General features: G+C 43.5%; 1 protein-coding gene across 1 annotated transcript; it reads right to left on the reverse strand.

Moving 5' to 3' along the window:
* Nucleotides 1-224: 224 nt before the first annotated feature.
* On the reverse strand, nucleotides 225-27,614 carry ITIH2 (inter-alpha-trypsin inhibitor heavy chain 2). Its single transcript, XM_027679576.1, has 21 exons — nucleotides 27,390-27,614; nucleotides 25,763-25,837; nucleotides 20,696-20,731; nucleotides 19,818-19,990; nucleotides 19,033-19,137; nucleotides 18,544-18,706; nucleotides 16,839-16,946; nucleotides 15,953-16,081; nucleotides 15,168-15,284; nucleotides 13,763-13,931; nucleotides 12,415-12,540; nucleotides 11,937-12,118; nucleotides 10,666-10,851; nucleotides 9,519-9,658; nucleotides 9,008-9,180; nucleotides 6,395-6,529; nucleotides 4,545-4,658; nucleotides 3,241-3,439; nucleotides 2,637-2,809; nucleotides 1,511-1,622; nucleotides 225-590 (listed from the first exon to the last, which is right to left on the reverse strand). Exons 1-21 carry the CDS (start codon nucleotides 27,471-27,473, stop codon nucleotides 443-445), a joined length of 2,847 nt encoding a protein of 948 aa, XP_027535377.1. The 5' UTR covers nucleotides 27,474-27,614; the 3' UTR covers nucleotides 225-442.
* Nucleotides 27,615-27,868: the final 254 nt, after the last annotated feature.

The following is a 27,868-nucleotide window of genomic DNA, read 5'->3' on the forward strand; positions in this document are numbered from 1 at the left end:
TGCACCTCCTTTTTGCCCAGTCTAGCATGGTATGAACATATATTTTCCCAGCAGTCTGAAAACACAAAGGTGTAATAAACCTGCTTAAATTAAAGTATTAAATAACTATGAAACCTGGTTGAGTGTTACCCACAGTCCAGGAGCCATGACACTGTTACAGCTTGAAATTTTTAGTGGAGTTTACAACCCATTAAATCATACAACGCCAAGAGCAAGACACCTCCTACAACCCAGCATGTCACTTTATTACAGATTTCATTTCTTAGCAGAATAGGGAGTTACAGGGCTTTGAAACACTGAGCAGTTACAAAGCAAACAGTGGTGGAGTCGCCTCCAGTCGATGTGGCATGACAGGCTGACAGCTGCTGTTCAGAGGAGTTGTTTGGGCATGAAGGAGCAGATAAGACTTTTTTTGTACTAAACTGGCTTTGTGGTGGAGCATTCAGGGTCTCTTCATGAAGCTGTAGAGGTGGGGGACGAGGTAATCTCTGTAGTGGCCGTCTATGAACCCTTTCCCGCTGTTGTGCACAAACCAGCACGGCACGTCTGTCCCGAGCACACGGTCTGTCCTGTAGTCCTTCTGCACACCCCTGGGAGGGAGAGGACACCCAAAATGAGAGTCACAACATGGCAAGGAGAAAAGAAGACGTTGATAATCCTGATCAGTCATGGCACAGTTCAGCCTAAGTGGTGAATTGTGTGTCTTCCAACAGCAAAAAGTGGAAACAACCACAAAACGCAATTAATTTTACAGTTCTATGACCTCATGGGCCTTGTGGGGGTTCCAGGCACTTACACACAGACAGACTGTGCAAAGTCAGGTGCTGGGCAGCTCTAAGGACAGAACAGTTCGTGCTCAAATCTTATGTTCAGTTTTGGGCCCCTGACTCCAAGAAAGACATTTCGATGCTGGAGCATGTCCAGAGAAGGGCAATGGAGCTGGGCAAGGATCTGGAGCACAAATCCTTTGAGGAGCAGCTGAGAGAGGTGGGGGGGGGCTCAGCCTGGAGAAAAGGAGGCTCAGGGAGACCCTCCTGATCTCTACAACTCCCTGACAGGAGGGTGGAGCCAGGTGGGGATCAGGCTCTTCTCCCAGGTAATAAGCAATAGGACAAGAGGAAACGGTCTCAACCTGCACCAGGGGAGGTTTAGACAGGCTATTAGGAAAAATTTCTTCACTGAAAGCATTGTTAATCATTGGAACAGGCTGCACGGGGAAGTGTTCAAAAAAAACATGTAGGTGTGGTGCTTAGAGACATGATTTTAGTGGCAGACCTGTGTTGGGTTAACAGCTGGACTTGATGATCTTAGAGGGCTTTTCCAATCTTAATGATTCAATGAAATACGAAAGAACCCAACTTGTTTCAAGTGTTTTAACAACTGCTAAACCCAGATTATTAGCAGAGAGAAAACAGGGATTTTTCCCCCAAGATCCTTGAGACTCAATAAGCCTGCAGACTGACATTCTTAAAATGCAGATTTAGAGAGCAATAAAGCACATGATTCCTACCTGGTGACAGTGAACTTGTTGCCCTTCACTTCCATGATGGCTTGTGGTTTCTCTGGAGGCTGCCCAGGTGTTTGGTGATGGATGGACACTTCTGGCTCAGAGGCAAACTGACCTGATCAGAGAGAGGTTTAAAGTTCTTTGTGCATCCTGATTTTTTAAGGCTTTAGGACCTTCTTTCTTTGAGATCTCTGAGGCTCCATGTCAGCTGCTGCTGGGCCTTTTTGGAAAATCAGACTAGTTCCAGCAGTAAAACCCCTCATGGATCACAGGGCACTGTGCCTCCAGTGCTATGGGATCACCCACACCAGGAGAATAAAGAGCTCTGCTGCTGAACCAACACACTTGTTCTAAGAAAGCAGACTGGAGCTGCAAAGACTATTTGGGGAAACAACCTCTGCTCCTCAGGATTCCTACACCTTAAAAGGAGCCTTGAGTGGGTCCACAGCTTATAGGGCTGATTTTCCCTATGAACTGAGCCCATGCTTTTGTTTTATGCCACTGCCAGAAAGGGCTGTCATTCAGGGGAGAGCTGAAGTACAGATGTTTGCACAGAAATCATCTCAGAAGGAAGGTTTGAGGGGTTTGTTTAGGTCTTTTTATTTTATTTATTAGGTCTTTTTAGCAGTTTAGTCAGGTGGGGAAAGCCCTGTCACAGTGTCACCAAGTCTAGTCAGGTCTGTTCTGAAAACACCCTCTCCAGCTGGGACAAGGAATAATCTCCTGGTCCCTGATGTTCTACAGTGTCCTTGGGCGTTTCAGGACATTGCAATTTTCCCCATTCTATTCTTGAATAATTTTCATACCCATCAGGATACAGACACCAGCAAATTAGCGGCATGAAGCTGTGCCAGGAGAGGTTTAGTTTGGATATTAGGAAAAGGTTGTTCGTGCAGAGGGTTGCTGGGCACTGGAATAGGCTTCCCAAGGAAGTGATATGGCACCAAGCCTGCATTTGGACAATGCTGTCAGGCACATGGTGTGATTCTTGGGTTTGTCCTGTGCAAGAGTTGGACTCAATTATCCTTGTGGGTCCCTTCCAACTCAGGATTTTGAAATCCACTCAAAGACCTAGAAAAACCCCTTCCTAATGCCCTGCTGCTCCCACTACCCGACCCCCAGCCCTTACCTATCAGCCCATGGGCTGAAGAAGAGAACTGGTTTTCAGGGGGAATGTAGATTCCCAGGAAGTCAACATTCACTGGGTGTTTCTTCCACACACGGTGCAGCAGAACCATGAAGGACATCTCCTGCCCCACGGTGATGGTAACGTTGCTTTCCTTCTTCACAGAAATGAGAAGCCTGGCAGAGAGGAACCAAAGGACAGGCTCAGTCCAGCTGCTCACACAAAGGCTCTCAGACACCTTGAGATGCTCTCAGGTATCCAGAACACCCACACAGAGGTGGCAGATATGCCAGAGGATCCATCAGAGCCTTGAGAGTGGTACCCAGAGGTCTGGCAGGACAGTGCCTAATAAGACAGACACTTCACGCCCGTGTTTAAGCAACCAAATCTTGCCCTACAAATTTAAGCTCTTGCTACAACGAATGGAGATTTTGGAGATGATCCCGCTGCCTAAACAGTGTTGTAGGGTGTCCATCATGTCCAACACTGTTAACCTGCAGGTGAAGGTCTCCTGGTGTTGTGAGTCATGTCATGGCAGAAACCCTGAAGGTATCTCAAATAGCATTATGGGCTTGTGGGAGCAGGTAAAAACTGCTGCTCAACTTACTGTTTCCTAATGATGTGCCCCGTGTCAGACCAGGTCAGTGTGATGGCATGAGATCCATCTTTCAGCGTTATAGTTTCTGTGGTGATCTCCACTTTCAGTCCTTTGTTTTTGAAATAAAAACCAATTTTGCCGAAGTATGTGTTGAGTTTCTTATTCTCCATTTTCTTGGCCCCGACGAGCTGCCCATTAACCACAACTCCTGTGAATAGAAGAGAAGGAATTATTGTTTGAATCTTGGAGCACTGCCTAGAGACTTGGAGTTCTGATTTCAACAGGAAGCACCATGAGATCAACAGAAATGGGAACTCCTCTGACTCCATGTTTTTCTCATTTTGCCAGCCAAGAGAAGAGAATTATTTATTAAACCACCTCCTGATGCTACTGTTCACACCTTAGCAAAATAATCTGGTGGGAATTGCTGTTAGGTCTTGCTGGGAATATGAGCTGATTCATGAGACCTTCAGTCCCTCACTCTATGAAAAGCATGGAGCAGAAAGGGCAGTGGAAGAATGGTACCAAAACCCAGCCTCACTTCACCTGCCCCCAAATGCTCATTGCTTTTCATATAGGACAAGAGCAAACAGGCTAAAGTTGTGCCAGGGAATGCTTAAATTGGATATTAGAAAAAATTTCTTCACTGAAAGGGTGGTCAGGTATTGGAATAGGTTTCCTAGGGAAATGGTGGAGTCACCATCCCCGGAAATGTTCAAAAAACATGTGCATGTGGCACTTGGGAACATGGCTTAGCAATGAACATGACAGTGCTGGGTTAATGGTTAGACTCAATGATCTTTATGGTCTTTTCCAAATTAAATGATTTTATGATCTTGGCTCCTTTCCCAGTGTTTGGCCATCCTCACTCCTACTCTGAATTTCACCTGTTGCAGCTCATTTCTGTAGCCTCTTGTCCTTTAGCTGTGCATCTTGGAGATGTGCCATGCTCCACCTTCTGAGTAGGTGGTTGAGAACAGCAACAAGACTCCCCATGGTTCTTCTTTTCACAAGCTTGATCAAACTCAGCTGTCTCAGCCTCTCCCTCTGTGTCCTCTGCTCCAGCCCCATAATCACCTTGGTTGCCACCACTTAATTTGATCCAGTTTGTCAACATCTTTCTTGTACTGCAAAGCTCAAACTGGACACAGTACTCCAGATATGGAAGAAAATAACCACAGCCTCTGACCACACTCCTGGTCAGAGTCAGGCACAGTCCCCCCTGTAGACAATTCCCCTGCTCCCTCTGAACATCTTTCAGACCCAAGACAAGAAATCTGTGCAGTAAAATAAAACACGTTTTACTCCCTTACCGGTACCAGGATCAGAAACCAAGTTTAGGATCTTCCCAGGCTCTGAGTTGATATTGAAGCAGATGTTCCTTTGGCTCTTGGGCAGGTGGATGATAAAATGTGGGTCATTGTCAACTGAAACACAGAAAGCAAACGAGTGTGAGAAGCAGGTCAGCACCTGGCCAGGGGAGGGACACAAAGGCTGAGACACTTTGCTCAGGGGATTTTGAAGCACTTTTTGGGATTCCTCACAGGAGGACAAAGGATCTTTCCACTCTTAAAGTAGCTAAGGAAGGTCTCAGATGCTCCTCACAAAAGCCCCTCAGATGCTTCCTCCTCATATATTTCCCGTTTAAGGGAAGGACATGACATTCCTGGCTTGAGAAGCACTGCCAAGTGCAGTGACTACTGGTTTGACTGGTCAGCTGCACACCAGGGTGCCATGGGCTCAACCTGGAGTTTTAGAAGCAGAATTTTATTTCTCTATGATGGAAGCCAGTCTCCAGGTGGGACCAAGGACCCAGTTAGACACCAGACAGGCACATATCTTTGAGGTCTAGGTCCGGGATAGGACCTAGGGCAGAAAAAGTAGGTTTTGGGTGACAGCTCTGTTCAAAACTAATATCCAGCCCCACCATGACCAGCCTGTTTCCAGAAACGACACGCTCCCAGGACATCCATTTCTCAAATTAAGAAGCTCTTAGACATGCTACAAGCCCACACCATCATTTTGACACTGGGTAAAGATACACCCAGTCTACCTACATCTCCCTGTCAACACTCAGAGACACAGTGAAACAGCCCAGTTTCCTTTGATTTGCTGGTTTTCCTCATCTTTTGGAAGTATTTAACTCTTCCTAGTGGACTAAACAGATCCCAGACCCTTGACCAGGAATGTCTTCACAGGAAGCAGTGGAGTAGGTATCCTCCAAGGAGCTTATGAATGTCTTGAATATTTTGAATATATACAGTCTCTTGAATAAAGCCCTCAAACATTTTTCCTTATTCTCACCAACTGCTTGATCTTCCTCAGCTTGATGCCAAGGCCCGTTCTGATCAACATTTCAAGGAACAAAAAGAACTCCCAGTGCAAAATGCTCATATAAGTTGGACAGGTAATGTTGCCTTGCTCATCTTCTTTTCCAAGCACTTTCTTCACTATCTAAAGCCTCAGTTTAACCCTTGAGCTGTGCTGAGAAGGAGTTTGAGAGCTCTTTGTTTGATTACTACGTAAATACACACATTTCACACAGAGTAATAGCAGTTACACCGTGTTTATAGGCAGTGCTTCTCACAGCTGGCTTGTTTAAGTAGGCACTAAACTGTAGCAAAGGCCCAAGAATTAACAGGATCCATCAGTCATCAGTGCACTGGGAGATTTTTATCTAACACAGAACACTCATCTGTCATTTACAACAGCAGTAGCTTTACAATAGCTTTCATCTGTCATTTTACAGTGGCAGTAGCTGTGCACTGGCTTTGCTACTGCAGAGAAGCTGAAGTTAAGCTGAGGGAGCAGCCCCAGCCTCAGGGAAGCACACAGCAGCACATGGGGTCACTGAGATGCTTTGGGTCCTATTACGATCCAAAATAGTTTCGTCCTTGCAACTTACAGCATATTTTTTACAGGTTCATCTATTCAAAGCCAAAATTATTGCATATTTTATAGAGAAAAACCTTGATTTTATAAAGAAAAAGCTTGGTTTGGAAGAGACCTGAAAGACCTGCCTGCCAGGGGCAGAAACACCTTCCACTAGACCAGGTTGCTCAAATCACTGTCCAATCTGGCCTGGAACAGTGATGGTGATGAGTTGTTAGGTGATGGGTGTTGCTGTCTGGTGTTTCTTTGAGGAGAAATATTGTATATTTACCTCTGTTGATGCTCAGAGAGGACACAGGAGGACTCCTTTGCTCAGGCATGTAGCTGACTGGCACAGCTGTGACATTAGCCCAGGCTGGGATACCTTTGTTGTTATTAGGTGCATTTGGAGTTAATCCTAGAGTACCTGTTAGATGACAGCCATAATTAGGGTTCTGTAAGTGCTGACATATTAATAGCGTAATTTTTAGAACACTGCAGTAGATCAGAGCCTGATGTCTTTATATCAATGTAAAGCAGGTTTCCACACCATTTACAACAGACAGATTTGTGTAATGAAGCCAAGATGGATTTACTCCAGTATCTCCACCAGTGGATTATGACTTACCAGGGCAGCTGAACAAACCATAAGCTATCGGTGAAAAATGGAGCTTGATTTTTAATTCTTATTCATGTGAGCAGCCCCCCCTTTAGCAAAGCCCCCAGTGTAAGGGCCTAAGAGTTTTGCCAAATAAAAAAGCTGACTTTTAAAAATTTAGCATGTGGTAAAAGCTTTGCTGGATTGGGTCCTGAGTTTGAGGTGCCTGACAAAAAGTAGGACTCTTCCTGCATGCCCTGGGATGTCCCACATATGTAAAGGTTGCAAAGAAGTGTAAGGATTTAGTATAACATCCCTTCTACTCCCCTTCTACTTGAACTCTATCTCCCTTTGCCATGATGGAGGCAGGAGAAAGTGTCCTGTCTCTCCCACTTAGTTCATAAAGCAACAAGATCTTAAATGATCTGTGAAACTCAGTTTGTTTTGATGTCTTGGCTGATATTGACTGCTACGAAGAGGAATAAGGGGAAACAAGAGCTGAGGGACAACAGAAGGACAAAAAAGTGCACAGCTGAATCTTCTAAATCTCTGTCAGCATCTTCTTCCTTGTATCCCTAATTCAGACCAGAGGCTGCTTTTACACAGGCAATTAATGTGAAGTCAATCTAGATAGGACAGGAACGAAAAACTGGACAAAAACCTTCTGAGTTCCCAGGTCATATTAATTTCACAGACTGTTATGTGTGGAGAAGCTGTCCCATTGACAGTCCAGTTCTGCAACAAGTCTGTCTTGTCAATCCTTTGAAAAGTGAGAGATTTCATTATAAAACACAGTCTCTGTCCGTGAAGATACACAGTGCAGCTCTGGTTGGAGTTGTATAATGACAGACAGTAAATTCTATTTCAGATTACCCATTCCATGCCTTACACATGTCAGTGTTTTGGTACAGCCCATGTGTTGCACAATCCTTAGCACAGATTTACTTTGATATTATTTTTACAAGCTCTGCCCTCTGCTAAGGTTCAAGAATCTTGTCCCACTGTCCCTGAAATCCACGGATGCCTTGACCCTGATTTCAGTGCTGTGAAGTTTTGACTATTCCATTAAACGCAGAGACACGAGATCTCCTATTAAAATCACTTAAATCCTCTATATCATCTAAATCAAGATAATTATGGTCTGAATTAGTCAGCTGGTGCCGTGTATAATGAGTTGGTTACATGTGAATGCAATACATGCTTTTTCTGGGCTGGACTGTTTGGTGGTTGTCAGCTGGAGTAGGCAGTATAAGTAACACTTAATTTCTCTTTTGGTCTCAGCTGTAGACAAGAACAATAAATGAATCTAAATATAACAATTGACAGACATAAGAACCCCTCTAATTGAGCCAGAACATGTTTATAGTTATCCAGAAGCACGAGAGCTGAGGATGCAGGATGTGTGCTCGGAATTTCAGTGACAATCCCGTCTGGTGTGAAATGCCAGATGGATGATGCTGTCTGTTGGCGTAATGTAGGTTATTTCCTTCCTTCACAACCAACTATGAATTCTCACATTTATGAATAGGTTTTAAACCAACAGAGTCAGTTGTTCAAGGGGTTAATCTTCTACTCTCAGTGGTTCTGTAACACTGGTGGTGTCTTCCTGACAGCCACAGTTGTGCTTTTCCAAATCCCTGACTGATGAAGGTGCAAAACAGCTGCTGTTGAGTTTCATTGGAAGCACGTGGTTGTGCAGGGATGACTCTGGATGCACTGGACACCCAGGGATGTCAACAGCTACTGCTTTGAGACTGACTCTGGTGTATAATACCAGGACAAGCCGAGTCCACATCATTTGGCTGGACGTAAGGTTGCTGTAAATAACAAGGTCCTTGGAACATGTATGGAAATAATGGATTTAAATCCAGAAGTTTAATTAATGAGGGACTCAGTTGTTACAGCAACTCAGATTCCATGTCAGCTTGTGGCTGATTCATAGCAATTTAGGAAGCTTCCAAAGTTTAAAAGTGGTGATAAAATATGGTTAAGTCAATTCTACAGCTTCAGGGCAGGGAACTGGAGGTATCTGTCCCAGTGAGAAGATGTTCAATCTGTGAAGTTGTAGACTTAATGGAAAAATCATCACTGCACAGTCAGTCCTCACTGAAGCCAATTACTCCAAGGAGCACCTGTGTACCAAGATGCTCTCAAAGTGGCTGAAGATTTGGTCAGCTTTCACTGAAAATACAGGTTATCCTTTAAGTGGAAACACCTGGTGTGAACAATGAACACAGCTGTTCTTCCAACACCAGGAGAACAAAGCCAAAATGGGCAATGCAGTAATGCGCAGAGTGAGACACTGACCTGAGCAGCAGCCCTTCCTGGGGTCTTTGGGCTGGTCTGCCAGCATTATCTCATCCTTTTCGGCGTTCTCTATCAGCATGGCTGTGAAGGGGGTGACAATATGATGGTCCAGAGACATCTGTAGGATGGATTTGGTGATGTTCCTCTTCAAAGCTGCAGTGGGGGCTGCGTTTCTGGGTGGAAAAAGAAACAGAAGGCATGGTTAGCAGCTCCAGAGGGCAGCTGCTATGGCAATTCCACCATGGAGTGGTCACAGAGCCAGACTGGGAGGTGTTGGGAGAGGGAAAGGCTGAGGGCCTGTGTGAATGCACTCTCCATAAGGAGACTGGTTTTGCCTACTGTGGGCTTTGGCTTGGACTCAAAGAAGTCCAGTCCATCTGCTGGTCTCAGTAGGAGAATTGTTTCTGCTCCAGAGAGAACTGATACTGAACTGTTTTGTGGCTTTCACTCAGGCTCTGTAATGAATCCCTCAGCCCCACAGCCAGGTCTGTTTGACCACACCTCTCCTCACCTCTCTGCCATCATCTGGTTGACAGTCAGATAGGCCCACAGCTTCCTGGTGAACTCGGGATCAGCGTATCTGTCTTTCTTCATGAATCCATCCAGTTCCTCAACGTCTTTCAGGGTTTCCATGACCAGCTCTGCGTTTGCCTATGCAGCCAATGAGAGATAAAGGTAAGGGGAGGTGAGCCAGGAGAATGCACCTCCCCTCTTAGCATGGTTGGGGTTAAGGACCCACTCTGGCTCTGCCCAGGGACACTTCTAGGTGAGAAGGTCCCAGTGCCATTGGCTTGGCTGCCACGGGGAGGGGAGATGTAACACAACAGTCTTCTGTTAAAGACACTTTTGTGACAGTGGATTAAGTACTTTAGGAAGCTGTTAACAGTATCCAAAGAGGGTACTACCACATGCCAAAAGTAGAGGCTCTTAACAGAGCTTTGTAATCCTCCCCTCAGGCTTTTTCACATCCAATTCAATGAGGAACAGGAACCAAACTCTACTTTCTCCCACAGACCCTTGGACTGCACTGTGTTTTGGCAGGAAAGAATATTGAAGACACTTAATTTTTTTCCTGCAACTAAAAAATGACAACTCCTAAGCTCTGTATGAGTGCAGATATTTCAGCTCCTCCTCAGAAAGAAGAATCTGGACATAGTAGAATTCCCACTCCATCCCAGTCCAGCTGGAAGAGCAGCCCTGAAAACATGGGGAAAGTCTCATCAGACATGCCACAAGGCAGAGCACCAAAGGGCAGTGCTAGGACTTCAGACATTTGTACATCCACCAGCTTGAACTCCCGACTAGTGGGAGGTTCAGGCATGAAAGGAGGTGCCTTAGGGGATCTTCCCTACATCTTCACAAAGCATGAAGGAAAATCCATAGTCTTAGTCTGGATTGAATCTTGTTGGTACATAAATCAGAATGAAGTTCCTCTGGCAGGCTGCAGGGTGCAGGTCCTGACTATTCCTGGCTGTACCTGAAGTTTTTGTGAAACACTCTTGGACAAACACCCCCATGAATTTTTTCACACTCCCACTCAAAACCTAAGTGGAAAAACCCACTCCACTGCAATAAACTTCAGCAGGGAGCCTGTACACATGAGTGAGTGAACCACCCCAAATTCTCAGAGCAGGTATCCCAGGGACACCTTCACTCACTGCAGTTGCTGTGACGACGCTCTCCAAGTGCTGCAGGTTTTCTGAGTCCACCTTCCCAGCCACTACAATCTCTGAGCCACCAAAGTAGTTGTGGAAGCTGCTCTGGGTGACGTCTGACACTGACTCCTGGGGGTAGTTGAACTGAATCTTCTTCAGGAGTGGGGTGGAGACCTGGTTGTAGAAATTCTGAGATGGAAGGAGATAGAGAAGAAGTGAGTTTGTTGTACCTAAAGTGACCCTCCCTCTTATTGAAAGGACAGCAGGTGACAAAACCTGGACCCCTAATGAGCAAGAAGGACTCTCCTTGTCTCAGAGATTGCAGACTTCTTCATGCTTACACCTTAGTACACTTGTAAGGGGGTACAGCAAGAATATCTGGTCCAAGTCTTGTGAAAGTCAAAGGATGATCAGAAGCTCATGGGCTGTGCTTTTTCTAGATCTAAAAGGCTTGAGCACAGGTGTGTATGGGCCTGAATCCACTCTCAGGTTGGTCAGCTCTTAGGTAAGACACACAGCTGCTTCCCATCTAATTCTTGTAAAAATATAGACCTATATCTCCTTTTTACTCACTTATGTGCTGTAGACTGTGAACCCCTTTCTGCCCCTGTTGTACCTGGATGATGTGAACTGGGATGTGTGCACATCTGGGCTTAGCACATGGGACCAGAGAGGGAAAAGAGGTACCCATGCAGTGCTGTGTGTGAGGGCTGTCTCATACACAGGGCCTGCGCTCTCAGGGCTGCTCTGTTTGGCAGAACACCAGGTAGTGTGTCCTGGCACACCTGTGTGGGAAGGAAGTATGAGAAGCCTGTATACATGGTGAAATCATTGGAAAGTAACAGTATAAGGATGTCAGAGTTTGGTCAGCAGCAGTTGTTGCTCACAGACTTGGAGCCAGAGCCTCCTTGAATTGAGCTTTTTCTTACACTGGCAAGGTCTGGATTGTCATTTTGTGTTTATATCCAGGCCTTTTATTAGTGCTGAAATGGCCTAAAGTAAAATCCAGGCCTTAATTTTAATTCAGAAAAATATTTCTTTTTATAGTTAAAGTTGTTTTATAGAATATTAATCCTACAAAGGGAAGTAAAGGATGTACTATAGATACTACAATAACTGTAACTAGGAGCACTTAAGCCGAAATACAATTGACATCCTGCAGGACTCTCCAGGAGAAATTATGCTTTTTGTGACACTCTTTACAGTGAAATTACCCAGCTCCACCGCTGTGAACAGGACAGGGGAGTTTCAGAGGCAGTGGGTCAGAAACACACCTTCATTTGGGCAGAAGTTTCCTGATTTCCAAAAATCCTCTGGGCCATGCCACGGTTGTCGGTTGCGATTCTCTGCAGGAAATCGTAATCCACATCAAACCCAATCCCGAGGCAGAAGAGAGAGAATTCATCCTTTATGCTCTGCTTCACGTTCTTCTGGATCGTCGTCAGCTTCAGCTCACCTTGGAGACACAGAGAGGGGGACATTCCCCTGAGCAACAGAGGAGTCTCCTTCCAGGTGAGCACATTCGTGCTCTTCCAGTGTCTCTGGCTCTCTCTTAATATTAGGGAAATCTAGACAACAATGCCAAATTTCCATTTTGCATTGCCTGCAGCAATATTTAAGCTTCTTCTGGATGGAGATTAACAAATTGTTTTCACTGAAGACAATTCGTTTGGACTCTTTTTTTTGGTACCTGATGCATTTTCTCAGGGTAATCCCACCAGCCTTTCTTCCCACCCAAAGCAGGATTCTTACCTACTGTCGGGTCTCCATCAGACACCAAAACAATCATGGAGACTGAGTTAGGGTCCAACATGCCTAAATTTTGGGCTTCATTCAGGATGAAAGTGGCTCGGAGAAGAGCTTCGTTGATATTTGTGCCTGTCAAAGACAGAGTGAAGAAAATAAATTTGATTCTTTTTGAGTCCAGATCAGTTCTAAGATTATAGTGGAATTAACACGGACAAGACCTGAGATCAAGGCAGCAAAACCCCTCCTCTGTGATGCTTATGGTACACCTGCCTGCACTCTGGTTCCCTGTATCATCCCAGGCTGTCATCTTCATGTGGGCCCTCCCATTCCCCCTTACTAATTCCAGCGGGAATATTTGAGGTGTTGGAAAGTATTTGCTGTGGGGAGAGTTAGTGGGTTTGCAGGCCCACTGATTGAATGAGAGCATGAAGAAACTTTCTTCTCTGGCCATCAGCCCGTTCCTTGGACAAGAAGAGGTGTATGTTTGCCGAGTTTATCTAAAGGTTTGATTTGTGGCATGGAGGGGGCAGAGGAAGAAATCAGTATGAGAGTAACAGGAATCTGATGGCTGAGCAGTCAGAGAATAGGTATTTTCTTTGTCAAGAAAGAAAAAAATCAGTGAATCCAGAGACAAGACAATAAAATGCTGCATTGAAACTGGCTTTTCCGGATGGGAGCAGGTGTCTAAGCTTACCTCTTGATTCTTATGGGGTAACAAAGTCAGACAGCGTGGTTTTCTGTTACCAGCACAGACATGATTTTGGACAAGTCTGTAACTTCATGTTGCCAGTGAAAACTTCCGGCTACTCCTGTTTATTACCCAACTGAGGTGCACTTCAGTTGGGCTATTGATCCCACCATTTTGGGGGGAGAAGCCCTAATTCCCACATGACCATTCTCAGGTGCTTCTGTGGTTTCTAACATATCAATCACTCTTTGTTTCTTTGCTGCCACATGGATCCCATCAGTCAGGGTCTAGTCTACAATTTAGAGCCAGTGGGGAACCTGGAGCTGGGCTACTTACGATGTGCTTTACAAAGCCATGGGATGGACTTGACCTTTCAAAGGACTTTGGGATCTATGAGGCTGGAGGTAGGACCTAATAACTAAAGGCAGCTGTTCTATGGTCTGTGGTCTATCTGCCCTACCTCTTTCAGTACAAGAAAATGCCATCCCATCCCCTAGCACAAAAAATGCAGTTCTTACTCTCATTTAATCCCAAGGCATGCTTTTCCTACCTTGGGAATCAGACTTTTTTGTTAGGAATACTCTGCCAATCTGAAGGCTGTCTGAGGTACCCATTCCTGTGATCTCTAACTTCCACGAGCACCTTGCAATCAAAACCTCATACCCCCGTTGGGATGGATTGTCTGGATGTACTTCTTGGCATCTTCAACCTGCGCTGGGGTGGCTGAGACCAGATTGTCTCTCCAGCATCGGACGTTGTGGTTGAAGTCGATGAGGGAGAACTGATCAGCAGCACGGAGCTCACTCAGTATTGCCTTCATGGCCTCGATGGTCTGAGGAGAAATTTGAGAGAAGGTAAGTTTGTATTTCCTCTTGCTAAAAGCATCTTCTTAACTCGTGACTGTAGGCAAATGGTTGCCTCTGAGGAATAGCCACGTGGGCACTGAAACCCAAAATGGAATTTGCTGTCCAAATATCTCCCTTTTTTTTACACTTCTTGCATAAGGTTGGACTTTTCACCAAAGAAACACAGGAAAAATGCAATTACGAAGATTAGGCTCATGTGACCCAACCCAGCCTTGCTAAACTTCTGCTAACCCTGAGTGAACTGAGAGGGAACAGCACTGGTGGTTCAGGAGAGAGCAACTGCTCAGATCAGCTCAGGAGTTTCAGCTCTGTCTGCAGTGCAGTTGTTTCAGGCTGGGTAACATCTTTTTGAAGATGTGTGATTTAAACAAGTGACAATTAGCCTGTCTCCCAGTTTTGCAGCGCTGATTTCCCCATGGAAGCAATCTGCCAAGACTCACTATTGTGCTCCAAAGCAAATTCAAATATATCTGGATTGTCCCCGGCTAATGTTTGTCTAGTCAGTCCTTAAAACCCTTCAGTGACACATGATATGCAATCTCCTGAACCTCTCAGAACTACAGAGTTTTTCCTAATATATAATATAAATCTCTCCTGCTGTAAATTCATCTGATTCCATCTTATTCTACCCTGGCTGGGCATGATTGCCAGTTGATGATTTTCTCTTTTAGAACAATTGTTTGGGTGTTTGGAGGCTGATTATGTCTCTTCAAGTATTTCCTTTTGCAGAATAAAGGTTCTTATTTTTCATATTTCTTTCCCCCTCTATGGGTTATGTTGTCTAAAGAATTCCTACTGCTCTTCAGAGGGCTGTCAACAATTTGTCCACATTTTGAAAGCAGGGATGTAGTACCCCCACTGAGACTTTCCCAAGATTCAGTAGGGAAGATTAGAGAAAAAGGGGTCGGAACCTTTGCAAAATGTGTCGTGATGTCAGTTAAATTTTTAATTTGGAGCTAAAATCTGTATTATGATGGCACCACCTCTTCCTTGCAACATAGAAGGTGTATTACAAATAAAGACTAAAATTGTGGAGTCTTTGATTCACCAAATATTCCCCAGATTAACTGAGATTTTCAGTAGAGTAAAGAGTAAAGAATTAAGCTGGTATTTTGTGTGCCAGTGTGTTACAGGATTGCAGGGTAAAGCACATGGGAAAAGTTGGCAGGAGGCTCATTTTGCAATAGAGGTCAAACACTTACTTGTTTCATTTTCAGTCCCCACATCGAGCCACTGACATCTATCACAAATAAAATGTTTTTGGGTAGTGGATCAAGATTTTCTGGAGCAAAGAAGTGAATGAAATATCCATTAAAAATCTGCAAAATAAAAATATCACAGTGAAGTGAGCTATAGAAAAGATTTCAGAAAACTCAAGACAGCAGAAGAGTAGAAAATTCTTATTTTCTTAATAAGCCAATTACTTTTCCCTATTTTCTTTTACTATTCTTTATTGGCCAATTCTAGCTTTCAGCTCTGCAGGTCTCTGCAGCCTTACACCATTTATACTCCACAGTCTTTACTTTTCATGAGTTAAAGTCTGATTCTCAGACAACTGCCATGCACTAGCACAGGGAGAAATGAAAAACATTTTAAAAAAAGACTGTTCTGCCTGTAATAGTTCAACCTCATAACTCAGCTTCATGTTAACATAAAAATAGTGATGTTCTGGTTGTCTCCTTGTGATGTATTGGTACAACATCCAATGACTCTGATTCAACATTAAATCACCAGAGTGCTGTTAGGTATAAAGACATTGGATTTTGGACACGACAGGAGTCTGCTCCTAACTATATGTAAGCCCCTGTCTTAGTCATAAATTAAGTAAATCCATTCTGCCCACTTAAAATCTCTCTGTTCTTTCAATTGGATACAGAGCTTGTTCTCGTGCTTATTCTCCTGAAGGATGAAGTTTAGCACAATTTGCTTAATGACAGCAATTCTTGTATTCCCAGGTCTCTCTCCCCAGTGGAACAGCAACACTTACTTCCAGTTCCCCGCCCGTGGTTTCTCTGTTCACATCGTATTGCACCACAAAGTTTCCGTCCACTGCTGTGGATGAGCACGTGGGGCATTTTCGTTGTTGGGCCATCGTTGGCTTGAAGGAAACATGAGCCTTGAAATGAGGAGAGATCATCAGTCAATCAGGTGATATGTGAAAGGTGGATGAGAGAGAGAGTCCATCTCATCATCAAACACCTGAATTTCGCTGAACGCTTTTCTGTTTTCATTATTTGTACTCTCAGTTTAAGCGGAAAACGGACTCCAAAGAAAAACAGCGCCAAGGTTTGCCTGGACATGTTGATTCAGTAGTAGCAACTGTGACGCAAATAACATGACCCGTCTAGAGCACCAAATATTCCAATTAGAGCTGTGCAAACCATTTCTAGTAAGTAACGCATGGATTTATTTAACATTTTCCTAGTTGAAACTATCCGTCATTTTATCAATATTTTTAATGGATTTTAACTTTTTTAATAGATTTTTTCCCCAAAAAAACAAGAGGTCTTTTGTCTGTAAATCGAACACTAGGAAATATTTTAATTAGTCACGTGTTTTAGTCACACAGACTTTATGTTTTTTTTTCCTCTGTTTTAACTGGGTAGCTTGAAATTTCCTGAGAAGATGAGACATAATATAGCCCCATAGTACCTCTGAAATAATTTGCTAAACTGGGAAGGTGGGTGAAAGAGACATAAATTTGAGCCTGTATACCAAGAAACAATACTGCCTGGAAGATAATTATGGAAGTAAAGACAGACTTTTGCCATATTTTTGTGTGCTCTCAGCAGGTACAAAAAAATGCCAGGACCATGTAGGGCCAAGTGGAAAAAGTGAAGCTTACATGCTATTTCCAGTCTGTGACTTGTTACCTTTTTCTCTCCCTTGGAGATGGTGGTGATTCCATCAAAATGATCTCCAAGTGAATTGGGAACATGCACATAGCGAAGTCCCTGCGGCTCAATAATGCGGACGTCCACCTAAAGGCAGGAAGGGAGGACATTCAGCATGGAGCAGTGCCAGCCTGGAACCAGGATCTTGGGAACTCTCCACAGACAAACTCTAGCGAGGGGGTGGGCTCCCCTTGAGAATGTTCCAGTAGGGCCAACCCCCTTCATGGCGGGGATCCACGCAGTGCTTAAAATTGACTATGGTGGAAAGGCAAAACAAGAGTGTCCAAAGAATAGAAAGAATCTGGGGGAAAAGGCACAATGAAAGGCCAAAGTGACTCTGTCTCAGTGCTGCTTTGGGTTAGGAAGCTAGCAGGAACACTCTGTGATGAGTTCTCTCCCCCTCTACTCATGCTATTGACAGTACAGAGAGTACTTTTGCTTTTGTTTGGATGGTCAAGGTGATTTGGAAAATAGATTTTTTTATCCTGTCGGCCTGAGATAAGGCCTTTTTTCTGGTTATGTTTCTGAATAGTTAATAAGACAACCAGGAGGCAGAACACATCCTTTTCAGCAGGACTAACTCAGGCCTTTGGACAGCTTGAAGCTGATCACAGCCTGCACCAAGGAAATGTGAGCAGCAAACTTTCATATACAGTTTGTGCTGAAACCATGGAAAGCTGAAGAAAACATTTATGAAATGAGAACAAAGAATGGTCAGATGGAAATGTCCAACAAGCCCTGCATCTTGTGTGTGTTGATGGAGGACAGAGGAGACCTCTGCATGAGTGTAAGAAAGAAGATAGGATTAATACTGCATAAGAATAAGTAACAATACTGCACATAGTTCTGGTGCCCTCAACACAAGAAGGACGTGGAACTGTTGGAGCAAGTCCAGAGGAGGGCCATGAAGTTGATAATGAGACTGGAGCACCCGCTCTACGAAGACAGGCTGAAAAAGTTGGGGCTGTTCAGCCTGGAAAAGAGAAGGTTTTGTGGAGACCTGACAACAAACTTCCAGAATCTGAAGGGCCTACAGGGAAGTCGAAGAGGGATTCCCCATCAGGAACTGTAGTGGCAGGACAAGGAGTAATGGGTTCAAACTGAAAGAGGGGAAATTTAGGTTAGTTATGCAAGAGAAATTCTTTGCTGTGAGGATGGTGAGATACTGGAAAATTGTGGATGCCCCATCCCTGGGAGAGTTCAAGGCCAGATTGGATGGGGCTTTGGGCAACCTGGTCTAGTGAGGAGCAAATGTGTCCTGTCTCCTCTCCTACTAGCACATTTGGGCATCTCCTGAATCGTGACTGACTCACATCAGAAGCACTTGCAAACAAGCTTTGACATATATATGTGCTTGTGTGAACTTGCCTTGACTGAAGGAAAACAAACAATATTGGTATTTGGAAGTAAACTTTTCAAGATAATCCCAACTTCATGAGACGGGTCGTATGAGAACTGATGATCTCTGAAAGACTGTCCCTCCACGACCAGAAGATGATTTCTCTTAGAGTCATAGAATCATAGAACTGGGAATCATTTAGTTCCAACCCCCCTGCCACGGGTAGGGACATCTCCCTGATCTACGGATGAAGTGTCCTGCTGTGGGGCTCATAGGAGCCGTGGCTGCTTTCTCAGCAAGGGTTCACCTGTGGGGTTCTGCCTCCACACACCAGCTCTGCTTTACCTCCAAGTGCTTGGCCAGGCGTCCTGGCTTCACAGAGATGAGGTGCTCGTAGGAGCTTAGTCTCCTTCGGATCATTTCATGATAGTGAAGCTGGAACTGGATCTTCATTCCCGGGGGCACATTCACTTCGGTTTGGAAGTTTTCCATATCCAAGGAATTGCTCCTGAAAAGTCAGATGTGGGGTTATTTTGAGAAAATACAAGGAGAAAGAAAGCTTCTCTGCATTTTGGTTTAGATTGATGCATTTGGTGAGTCTGATTCTAACTTTGGCCTATATCAGGGAGCTGCAGTGGTCTCTTAGCACAGTATGTTTTAGCAAGACAGAAGCAGGAACACAGTTTAAGTCCATGACAATTAAATATTAGAGCTGCTCTAAGTAAGAATTTTCCTTCCCAAGATTCCCTCTCATCTATCTGCTCCTGGGATGGGTCACCTCAGTTCTCCTGTGAACAAGTCCAGTACAAAATCCATATGCCAAAGTCTTTATACCTGACTATTCCAGCAGCTTTGCCTTTGGCTTTTGCTTGGGAGTACATTCTTCTGGCTTCAGATTTTTCTCGAATATGGCTGGTAAATGTTATCCCATTGATATCCCTAGGAGAGACAAGCACAGTCAGTTTGAAAAAAAACACTTTACAATCGACTGTTTCTTCACTTCACATCAGTGAAATCTAAGTTGGTGGGAAATGAAATAAGAAGGTTCTTATTTAACCTCAAAGTAATGAAATCTGATTTTCACTAGATCTCTATCTTTTTCCCTACCTGTTTTTTTTATTTCAGAGCACTATTGTGCTCTGAGAAGGATCTGTTCTCCTCCACTTCCTTCACACTTTCTCCATGCTTTGGGCAGGGCAGGAAGTCACTGATGCCATGGCTGTTTTCGAACATGGATCAGGATACTTCTCCTGACCAGCAAGCTGGCTGCTGCCTCTCTGAATTGACAGTGAACCAAAATAGTTTCTGTTCAGTGAAGGCTTTAATTTGGGAGTCTCTCATTTGATCTGGTGCCAACTTGCACAAGACATGTGGAAGCTTATTCCATTTGAGACTTTTTGTCCAATTTTATTGATATTGCCCAATGACCCAACAATTACTGGGGAGGAAGAGCTGGACAGGCAGACAGACTGATGACATGAGCCTTTTTTTCTCAGAGAAGACCTGTTAAAATTACAATGAACCAGTAAAATAATGAGGTGTTTTGCTTTCGCAAATACTTCCTTCCCACCCCACTGAACACTGCCAGAGCACAAGGCTGATACCTGCCCACTACTTACATAGTAAAGTTGTCAATAAAAGCTCCTTTGGGGACTTGCACATCAAACACTATGGGCTGGGGCCGTTTTGCATTATTCACCATTTTGGCTTGGATCATTGTGTTGGCCAGCCGAGATGTTATGGTGGATTGAACTTTGTAGCTGTACAGACCTATCTTGTCATCGTCCTCCACCTGCAATTGACAAAATTACTCTATGAATTTAGGACATCAAGAGAAAAAATGCCCTTGAGGGCAATGTCAAACTTTTTTTATTATAGTCTCAGTACCTATTTTTTAACTGCTGTTAACTAATGGTAGCTAGGTGGGACATGAGCTCAAGTTCCAGACATCTCCATATTTTGCCTGGCAATTGTGGCAGGATACTCATGTGAATAGAGTTCATTATAACACCTCAGCTGAAAGAGGGAATGTTTTTCTTGCTTTTCACTATGCAACCAGTCCTTGGAATCATTCTATTGACGCAATGCAGCATGGAAAGCTATCCAGTAATCCTTGACATCATATACTGAGAAGGAGAGAGCTCACATTTTCAACAAAAGTCCTAAATAAAGGAGACCTGAAGCATTGGTTGCTGATCTAGTGTTGTAAATGGTTAAACCACAACAGTGGGAGAACAGTATTAAACTGGTCTATTAAGACATTGTCTAATCACTTTTGATGCTTATTTCTTCATATTTACCATACCCTTCTCCCTCCAAGAGCAGATGTATCAACAGCATTGTGCAAACAGTGGTCTGTTTAAAGAAAATAGGTTAATACCCAACTGGCAGTAAAAACAAGGAACTGAACAAACAGAGGGATTGATTTCCAAAAAATGGTTAACTAGAAAATCACTTTGTTCCGTATTATTTTCCGCAGAGGAAGAAAAATACTCACCAGATCTCCAACGTACCCCCAGTCAGATGTGCTTCGCTGGAAAAGGAAAATATAGAGGAGGTATTTTAGCAAAGCTGGGAACACAGATTGACTGTTTCAAAACAGGGATCAGAGTGTCTAAAGCTGTTTTCTAAGAATGTGCATTGCAGAATCACGGAGAATCACAGAATCGTTAAGGTTGAAAAAGACCTCTGAGATCAGCAATTAACCAACCATTAACCAACCATTAACTGAACACTCCCAGGTCCACCAACAAACCATGTCTCTAAGCACCACATCTTTTTTGAATACTTCCAGAGACAGCGATTCCACCACCTCCATGGGAAGCCTGTTCCAGTGCTTGACAACCCTTTCAGTGAAGATATTTTCTTTAATATCCAATCTAATCCTCCCTTGGTGCAACTTGAGTCCGTTTCCTCTTGTCCTGTCACTTATTACCTGAGAGAAGGGACTGACCCCCACCTGACTACAGGCTCCTGTCAGGGAGTTGTAGAGAGCAAGAAGGTCCCTCCTGAGCCTCCTTTTCTCCAGGCTGAACACCCCCAACTGCCTCAGCTGCTCCTCAGACCTGTGCTCCAGACCCTTCCCCAGTTTCATTGCCCTTCTCTGGACATGAATGAGAATTGGTTTGAGTTTCTCTGACTTAGTGTCAATATTCCTTTTGTCTTATTTTATGCATTTATACATGAGATGTTGGAACATGCAATCTCACAGCTGTGACTCAAAGCCTCTCAAAACCAGGACATCTCTCTTCCTCTGTCTTTTATCTTATTTTTTTTTAATAGAAAGCATAGAACAAAAACATTCTTCCTGAAAGCAAAACATACTGGCAGAAAGTCATCATTTTAACTCATTTTCACTTATATTATAGAATATTTATTTACGTATTTTACACAACGTGTATGTATTACAAAACTTATTGTATAATTGATATTACATTTATATTCTTGTATGTATGAAAGTTAGTTATCTATGCACTGCTCAGAAGATCTGAAATTGCCCATTAATGGCTGTGTTCTTCCCCTCTGCCTTATGAATTGTTCCATTTCGAAATTTCTATGAAGAGGTGGTGACATCTTGTGGCCATTTGAATAATTCCGTTTAATTCCCTAAAAAAACTCACACAAACAATCCTGGGGTGGGATTTGGCTCGCCGAGTTCTAGGGGGAGATGCAATTGTTTGATGTAGAGATCTACATTGGTGTTATCATCACAATTAGGCAAGCTCAGCTTTTCAAGGTCAATGGTGTGATGTCCCTCAATCTAAAAATAAATGCCCTGATTTGGTTGAATGAGTCCTGCCCCAAACCATGCTGGCTGTAGGGATTAGAGGAGCGGGCACCCAGTGCTGCTGGTAGTGCCCAAGGACACCACCCTGGCTGTCATCTTGAGATCCAGCAGATCACGAGGCTCCTGTAGGTTTTCCATGATATCTGACACCCAGCAAGGTGTCTTGGACACAGATCTATGCCTGCAGGCAACTGATCTGAGCCATTCAGCTCCACAAATTACAACAAAAACTTAGGGAGACTAGTTCAGGTATCTACGGCTAAATTATAAAAACACACCAAGATATACAGATCTCACCTAAAGTTTCCTGAATCCAAGCACCTGAATCCAAGAGGACACAAAACCACAGAAGATGCTCATGAAAATGGCATTAGTCACGTGGTGCACATAAAGCTTGACCTACAGTTATTAAGTTCACCTGATGCTAATTAATATAGTGTTTCTAGAGAAATCTTGTGCTGCATAAGAGATGATGATGTCATAATAAGATCATTTTAAGGAGAACATTTTAAGGATCCTTTAAAGCCAGATAGAGAGACATGATTTCCACCTGCCTGAGAACAAATGCAGGGGTTTTTTTCTAGCTATACAAGCTCTACCTGAACCATTCAGACTGGGATTTCAGGATCTGGAAGCTTATGGCTCTCAAAACCCTCTGCAAAGCCCAATGGACTGATCCTTGCTCAGTCCATCTTAACACCCCATAAACTTCCGTGTACTGTGTGATGGACCTTCACGTCTGATAAAGAACCAGACCATGAAGAGTGACTGCTCATTATATGTATGTCCCCCCACATACTACTGGCATAGGGAGCATCACCAGCTGGAATGCAGATTAAGATTAAACCAACCTTAACTGAAACAAATTTAATTTTGGAAAGATGAAGGTTAAGACCTTAGCACAGAGAGGATTTTATTTATTGGGGTACCTTTCTAGTTCTCAGCTTAGGGTTCCTGACCCACTTTAGGAATGATGCTTAAAACTTTCGAGATGTCCAGGTTTCCTTCCTGACTGTTTTTGATGGGTGGAAGAGAAGAGGGAGGTGCTGATGGAGACAGGAGCTTATCACTTGCACACATAGTGACTCCCACAGCTGTTGTTAGAGGCCAACCATACCCCTTAGGATCTCAGAGGCTGCAGAGGGCAGCCACTCCAACAGGTCAGGAGGACAAAGCTGTACCCTATATCTTCAGGTCCCTGAATCCTAGAATCATAGAAACACAGAATCACAGAATAGTGTGGGTTCGAAGGAACCTTAAAAACCATCTTATTCCGAGCACCCTCCCATGGGCAGGGACACCTTGCACTAGATGAGGTTGCTCCAAGCCCCATCCAACCTGGCCTTGAAGATACCAGCACTTCAGGTCTGGGTGCTGATGTGGTTACTGAGAACATGGGCCTCTGTGGCACGTGAGATTTGTGCTATTTCTGGCATGAGGGTTCATGGCTGATCCTTTAAACCATATCCAGACCTGTTGATGATGGCAATGCACAGAAAGAGGATCTTGTGCCATATCCCGTGTGTCTCAAATTGCTAATCAGGATGGAGACAACAAGTGCCTCAGGAACTGTTCGGAGGATCTGGTCTGACAGATACCAGGCCCTGTCTTCATGTACTGGGAGATGTCTTCTCCTGACACCTGTGCTGGCTTATGGGTATTTAGCCCCTCACACTGATCTTTGTTCAAATCACTGTGCGTGAATGTTGCAGCTACTTGGTAAAATAAGGAAAGCAGATTCAGAGATATTCTGCTGCATTAGACAGAAATTAACTTGAGAAACTAAAAGGAAGATGAGATCTGGAAGTGTTCAAGATCAGGCTGGTTGGGACTCTGAGCAATCTGGTATAGTGGAAGGTGTCCCTGCCTATGGCAGACGACTTGGAACTAGATGGTTTTTAAGGCCCCTTCCAACCTAAACCATTCTGTGATTCCAACCTCTCTCTCCATTTTTCCTTCCTGTGCTGGTTCTCTTGGAGAGGAAACCAGGCAGGCAGAGCACTGAGGAAATAGCTGTGATTTCACCTGGCCCTCAACAGCCAGATATCAGGACCAACACAGGGGAAGAACATCCTGCCTCACAGTCTAGACACAAGCTCCATTATCTATCTCTAAAACAGAGATAACACCTGTGCACCACCACATAGAGGTTCACAAGGTCACCTGCATTCCAGCCCATGGGACACTCTGCTGCTGTGGTCACGAGGACCATCCACATACCCGAGACACAGCATTTTTGGAATTACTCAGGAACAAATATTTTTCACTGGAATACCTGATCTGGACCTAAAAACTAATTCTGTCTATTTACAGATAATCAATAGGGTCTGCAGAGGAGCTCTCTTGTCCTGTTGCCCACGGGCTAGTGACTTTGCTAGGTCTACCTCATTGTAGAAAAACATAATTTTGAAACAAAAATTTGGAAGACAACCTTCTTCTAGTGATAGACAGTAAATAACTGTGTGCCTGCTGTTGGTCAAGAGCTGATGTCTCAAGATGTTTTGCATAGTTCAGTTTAATCTCATTGATTATATTTTATTGTGATTCAACTAACATAAAGGTAGATAAGATCTTAGTTCTACTGGTTTGCAAAGATTATTTTGATAGGTAAAGGATGGGAAATAATATATGGGAATATAAGGAATAACTGGTGTAATAAAACCACTAGTGTAATTGCAAATTATTTCATGCATATGTCTATACCTCTGTGTATCTGGAATTTTTGGGAAAAGAAGCAACATAATGCATATGGCATTAATACAGACATGTTGGGAAGAGATGATGCCCTGAAGAAGTGCAGCTAGAGAGGATTTCTGCTTGGATCATGATTAAATTACTTAAATATTGGCCCGGTGAATGTGAGTGGGCTTGACTTATATTCATGTTAAAGTCTGCCACTTTCTGCCACTGTAATTGGGGTCTTCAGGTGTCAATAAGTTCCATTTACCCTCTGTGTGAGGCTCCTTTGGAAAAGCCTCAGGATAAAGAAGAATCAGGTTTCCCTGTGCATAACTTCAAAGATTCTGGGAAATCCAGCTTCACGCAAGAGGATCTTTTGTTTTCCCTATATTGAACAAGCTCAAGAAAGGCAGCATCAGAGCTTAGTGGAGGACAAGGTCCACTCTGATCATCATTTCTTTCATGCAGTGTAATAAAAGTTAATACCTTCAAACAACCAATTTCATGATTATTATCATTAATTTCTACTGTGTAAAACACGGGAAAACTCCTGCAATGCTATTTCAAATGTTTCTGTTTCCCAAGCTGACAGACTATAATAATCTGCATCCCATCAGTGGGCTGGAAACAAATTTTCTTTCCTGGTCTCAGTCTCCACCAGCTCATCACCCAGGTGACACTGTGCTGCCCTGGAGCACAGTGTCACATTTTTTACCAGAGTTAAATGAACTTACTACCTGCAGGACTGAAAGGTTTCAGTCCACGCTGCCAGTGTCTGAAGTCCTTCTCTGTTTTCTCATGGAAAAGCCTCACCAGTATCAATGGGATTTTCACCACACATGAAGATAGACAAGCACCTCCATTGCTTATCATCTGAACTATGTTCCTTAGGAGCAGGTATGAAACAAAGCCTTGCTGCGCTTAAAGAATAGTAGCAGTTCTTATCCCAAGAAGAGAGATGGAAGTCTCAATGCCTATAAGGACCTGCTGGTCCCACCTGATTGCACACTCACAACCCTTGACATGGAACAAGCCTCCTGGAAAGAGCTCCCAGGTATTCTTGAGTCTCTTTTTTGGAAGCATTTCTGGGTACTGTACCTGGTACCTGCCATTTCTCGTCTTGGAGCTTGAAGGAAATCCATCAATTTCCAGGTCAATCAGGTTTTCCACTTCCTAAGGAAAAAGAAGAAGAAAGAAAAAGTTGTTGCTGCAGCCTTGGTGTTTGATTTATCACTTGATTTATTATTGATTAGCTCTTTAGTAGAGTTCCAAAGGGAATTTACCTCCCCATGGTGCAAGTGAGGAGCAGATGCACAAACCATCTCAGACAAAATCCTTCAACCTCACACATTCAATTTCCCTCAGAGGCCAACCAGCTCCATAAATTCTGATGAGATCATGACCTTTACCATCATTTTATGGCCTTTCCTTCTAAAACAAGGAGTAATATTTAACGTGAAATGACCATAAAGAGCAAGAGGCAGATGATTATCATTAGGATGGGTCTAGCCATGGTGACTACAGCATTTCAGACACTGATCTAGCTTAAATCAGCAAGTTCAGAGGACTTCTGAGAATTTCTGCTCAGACCAGTAGAAATTGTCTCTGGTTTTACACTAATACACCTAAGAACTAAACTTATCCAAAAGAACATCAGGTCTTTTCCAAATGCAAAGTTGCTCTGATTCAATTAGAAGTGTAGGTCTTACACCACAGCAACACTCTTAATTAAATTTTGTTGTGAGTTTAATTTATGGCAATAAAGAAGTTCAAGTACATGAGTTCCTTTCCAACTTACATGACAATATACACACAAAGGTTTGCACAAAATTAACTTAAATTATCTAAGCACATTGATGTTAGACTGATACGGCATCTATGGTTAGAAAGGACTGCAGGTCTGGAATATTTTTCCTCAGAATTAAAAACTCTGAAAAAAAAATGTTGCTGTGTCATGAAAAGTGCTGTAAGAAGAAAGAAAAATAATATATCCCAGCTCACTAGGAATTTTTATTAGTCCTGCAAAGGAAAAGAAAGCTTCACATCATCCCTGCTGACTTCACAGAAATAATGTAACACAGCAACGTGGAAATTGGTGTAGATGCCCAAATCTAAGTTCACTTGAGTCCAGGGGTTTAGGTTTGGACTCAGTTTCAGAGTCAAAGCTAATAACTCTTCTGTTCATCATTGTATTAACCCAATTAAGCTCTTCTATAAACTACCTCATCCCTCTGCTGAGGAATGTACAGTCAATAGGGTCTTCATATTTGAATTACTGTTACTAAAAACCCGATTCCATATGAACCTTTGCTGAAGTTCATAGTGGTCCATACAGGACACCCCGTCCACAAAGATGTCTAGGTGTTTCATTTCTGCTTATTCCATGGAAACAGGATATAAAATATGCTGAAGGTCTGATTATAGAAGCCCAGTTGAATGTTTAAAGGTTAAAACCACTAGAAAGGGTAACATTGGAGTAAAAATATGAAACCCACTTGAAAAGAAAGTTGGAGTTATGCTCATACACTTCAATAATATTAAAAAAGCAACATTATGAATGACAGGTGAAGACCAATTATCAGAACAATCCCAGTTACAGATAAAAGTAGAGGAGAATTCATGAGGCACAAGCAGAGAGGCAAAGCAGTGACTTCTGCTCCCACTGCGGCTTCCATGTGGACTTCAGCAAGGAAGGGAGACCTAGGCCCTGCCTTTGAATACTCACATCTGGGATTTCGTCGATGACAAGATCAAAGCTTCCTACTCCAGAAACGAGGAACAAAACCAGGAAGCAGATCAGATCCTTCATTTTCCTCCAGCTTGTCTCCTAAGAACGGCCCGCGCAGGTACCAGACACAAGTCCTTCCCTTCTCTGAGACAAGTTCAAGGAAACAGCTCAAGTTATGCAGTATTTTGAACAAAGTTCTGACTTTGTTTAGGCCATAGGTAAATATTTGCCTTGCAACGCAAGTCCGAGCTGTGGTGCCTGAGCAAGGGTTATCCAAATAGTGTCTTCAGTCGCCCCTGCCCTCGATAACAGCTCCGGCCTGGATAGGCTCACTCCTTGCTTTTGTAGCTTCCCGTGATGTTTGACTAACTTCCTGCTAGGCACAGACCTTGGGGCATCCAAAACTTCAAAAGCCCACAGCAAGGAGTCTCTCTTGGCTTGTTTGTTTGTAGTAAGCGAGGTGCAGACTGGTTCTC

The sequence above is a fragment of the Neopelma chrysocephalum genome, unplaced genomic scaffold (genome assembly GCF_003984885.1).
Source record: "Neopelma chrysocephalum unplaced genomic scaffold, ASM398488v2 Primary Assembly neopelma1_45, whole genome shotgun sequence".
Taxonomy (NCBI): Eukaryota; Metazoa; Chordata; class Aves; order Passeriformes; family Pipridae; genus Neopelma; species Neopelma chrysocephalum.

Excerpts from the sequence above, each read along its gene's own strand:
- ITIH2 (XM_027679576.1), bottom strand. The coding sequence starts at position 27,473 with ATGAAGGATCTGATCTGCTTCCTGGTTTTGTTCCTCGTTTCTGGAGTA. Across the intron at positions 16,082-16,838 it reads TCTCCAAGGGAGAGAAAAAG|GCTCATGTTTCCTTCAAGCC; the intron begins GTAACAAGTCAC and ends CCTCATTTCAAG. Across the intron at positions 9,659-10,665 it reads GCGTCGTCACAGCAACTGCA|GCAAACGCAGAGCTGGTCAT; the intron begins GTGAGTGAAGGT and ends TTGGCTGCATAG.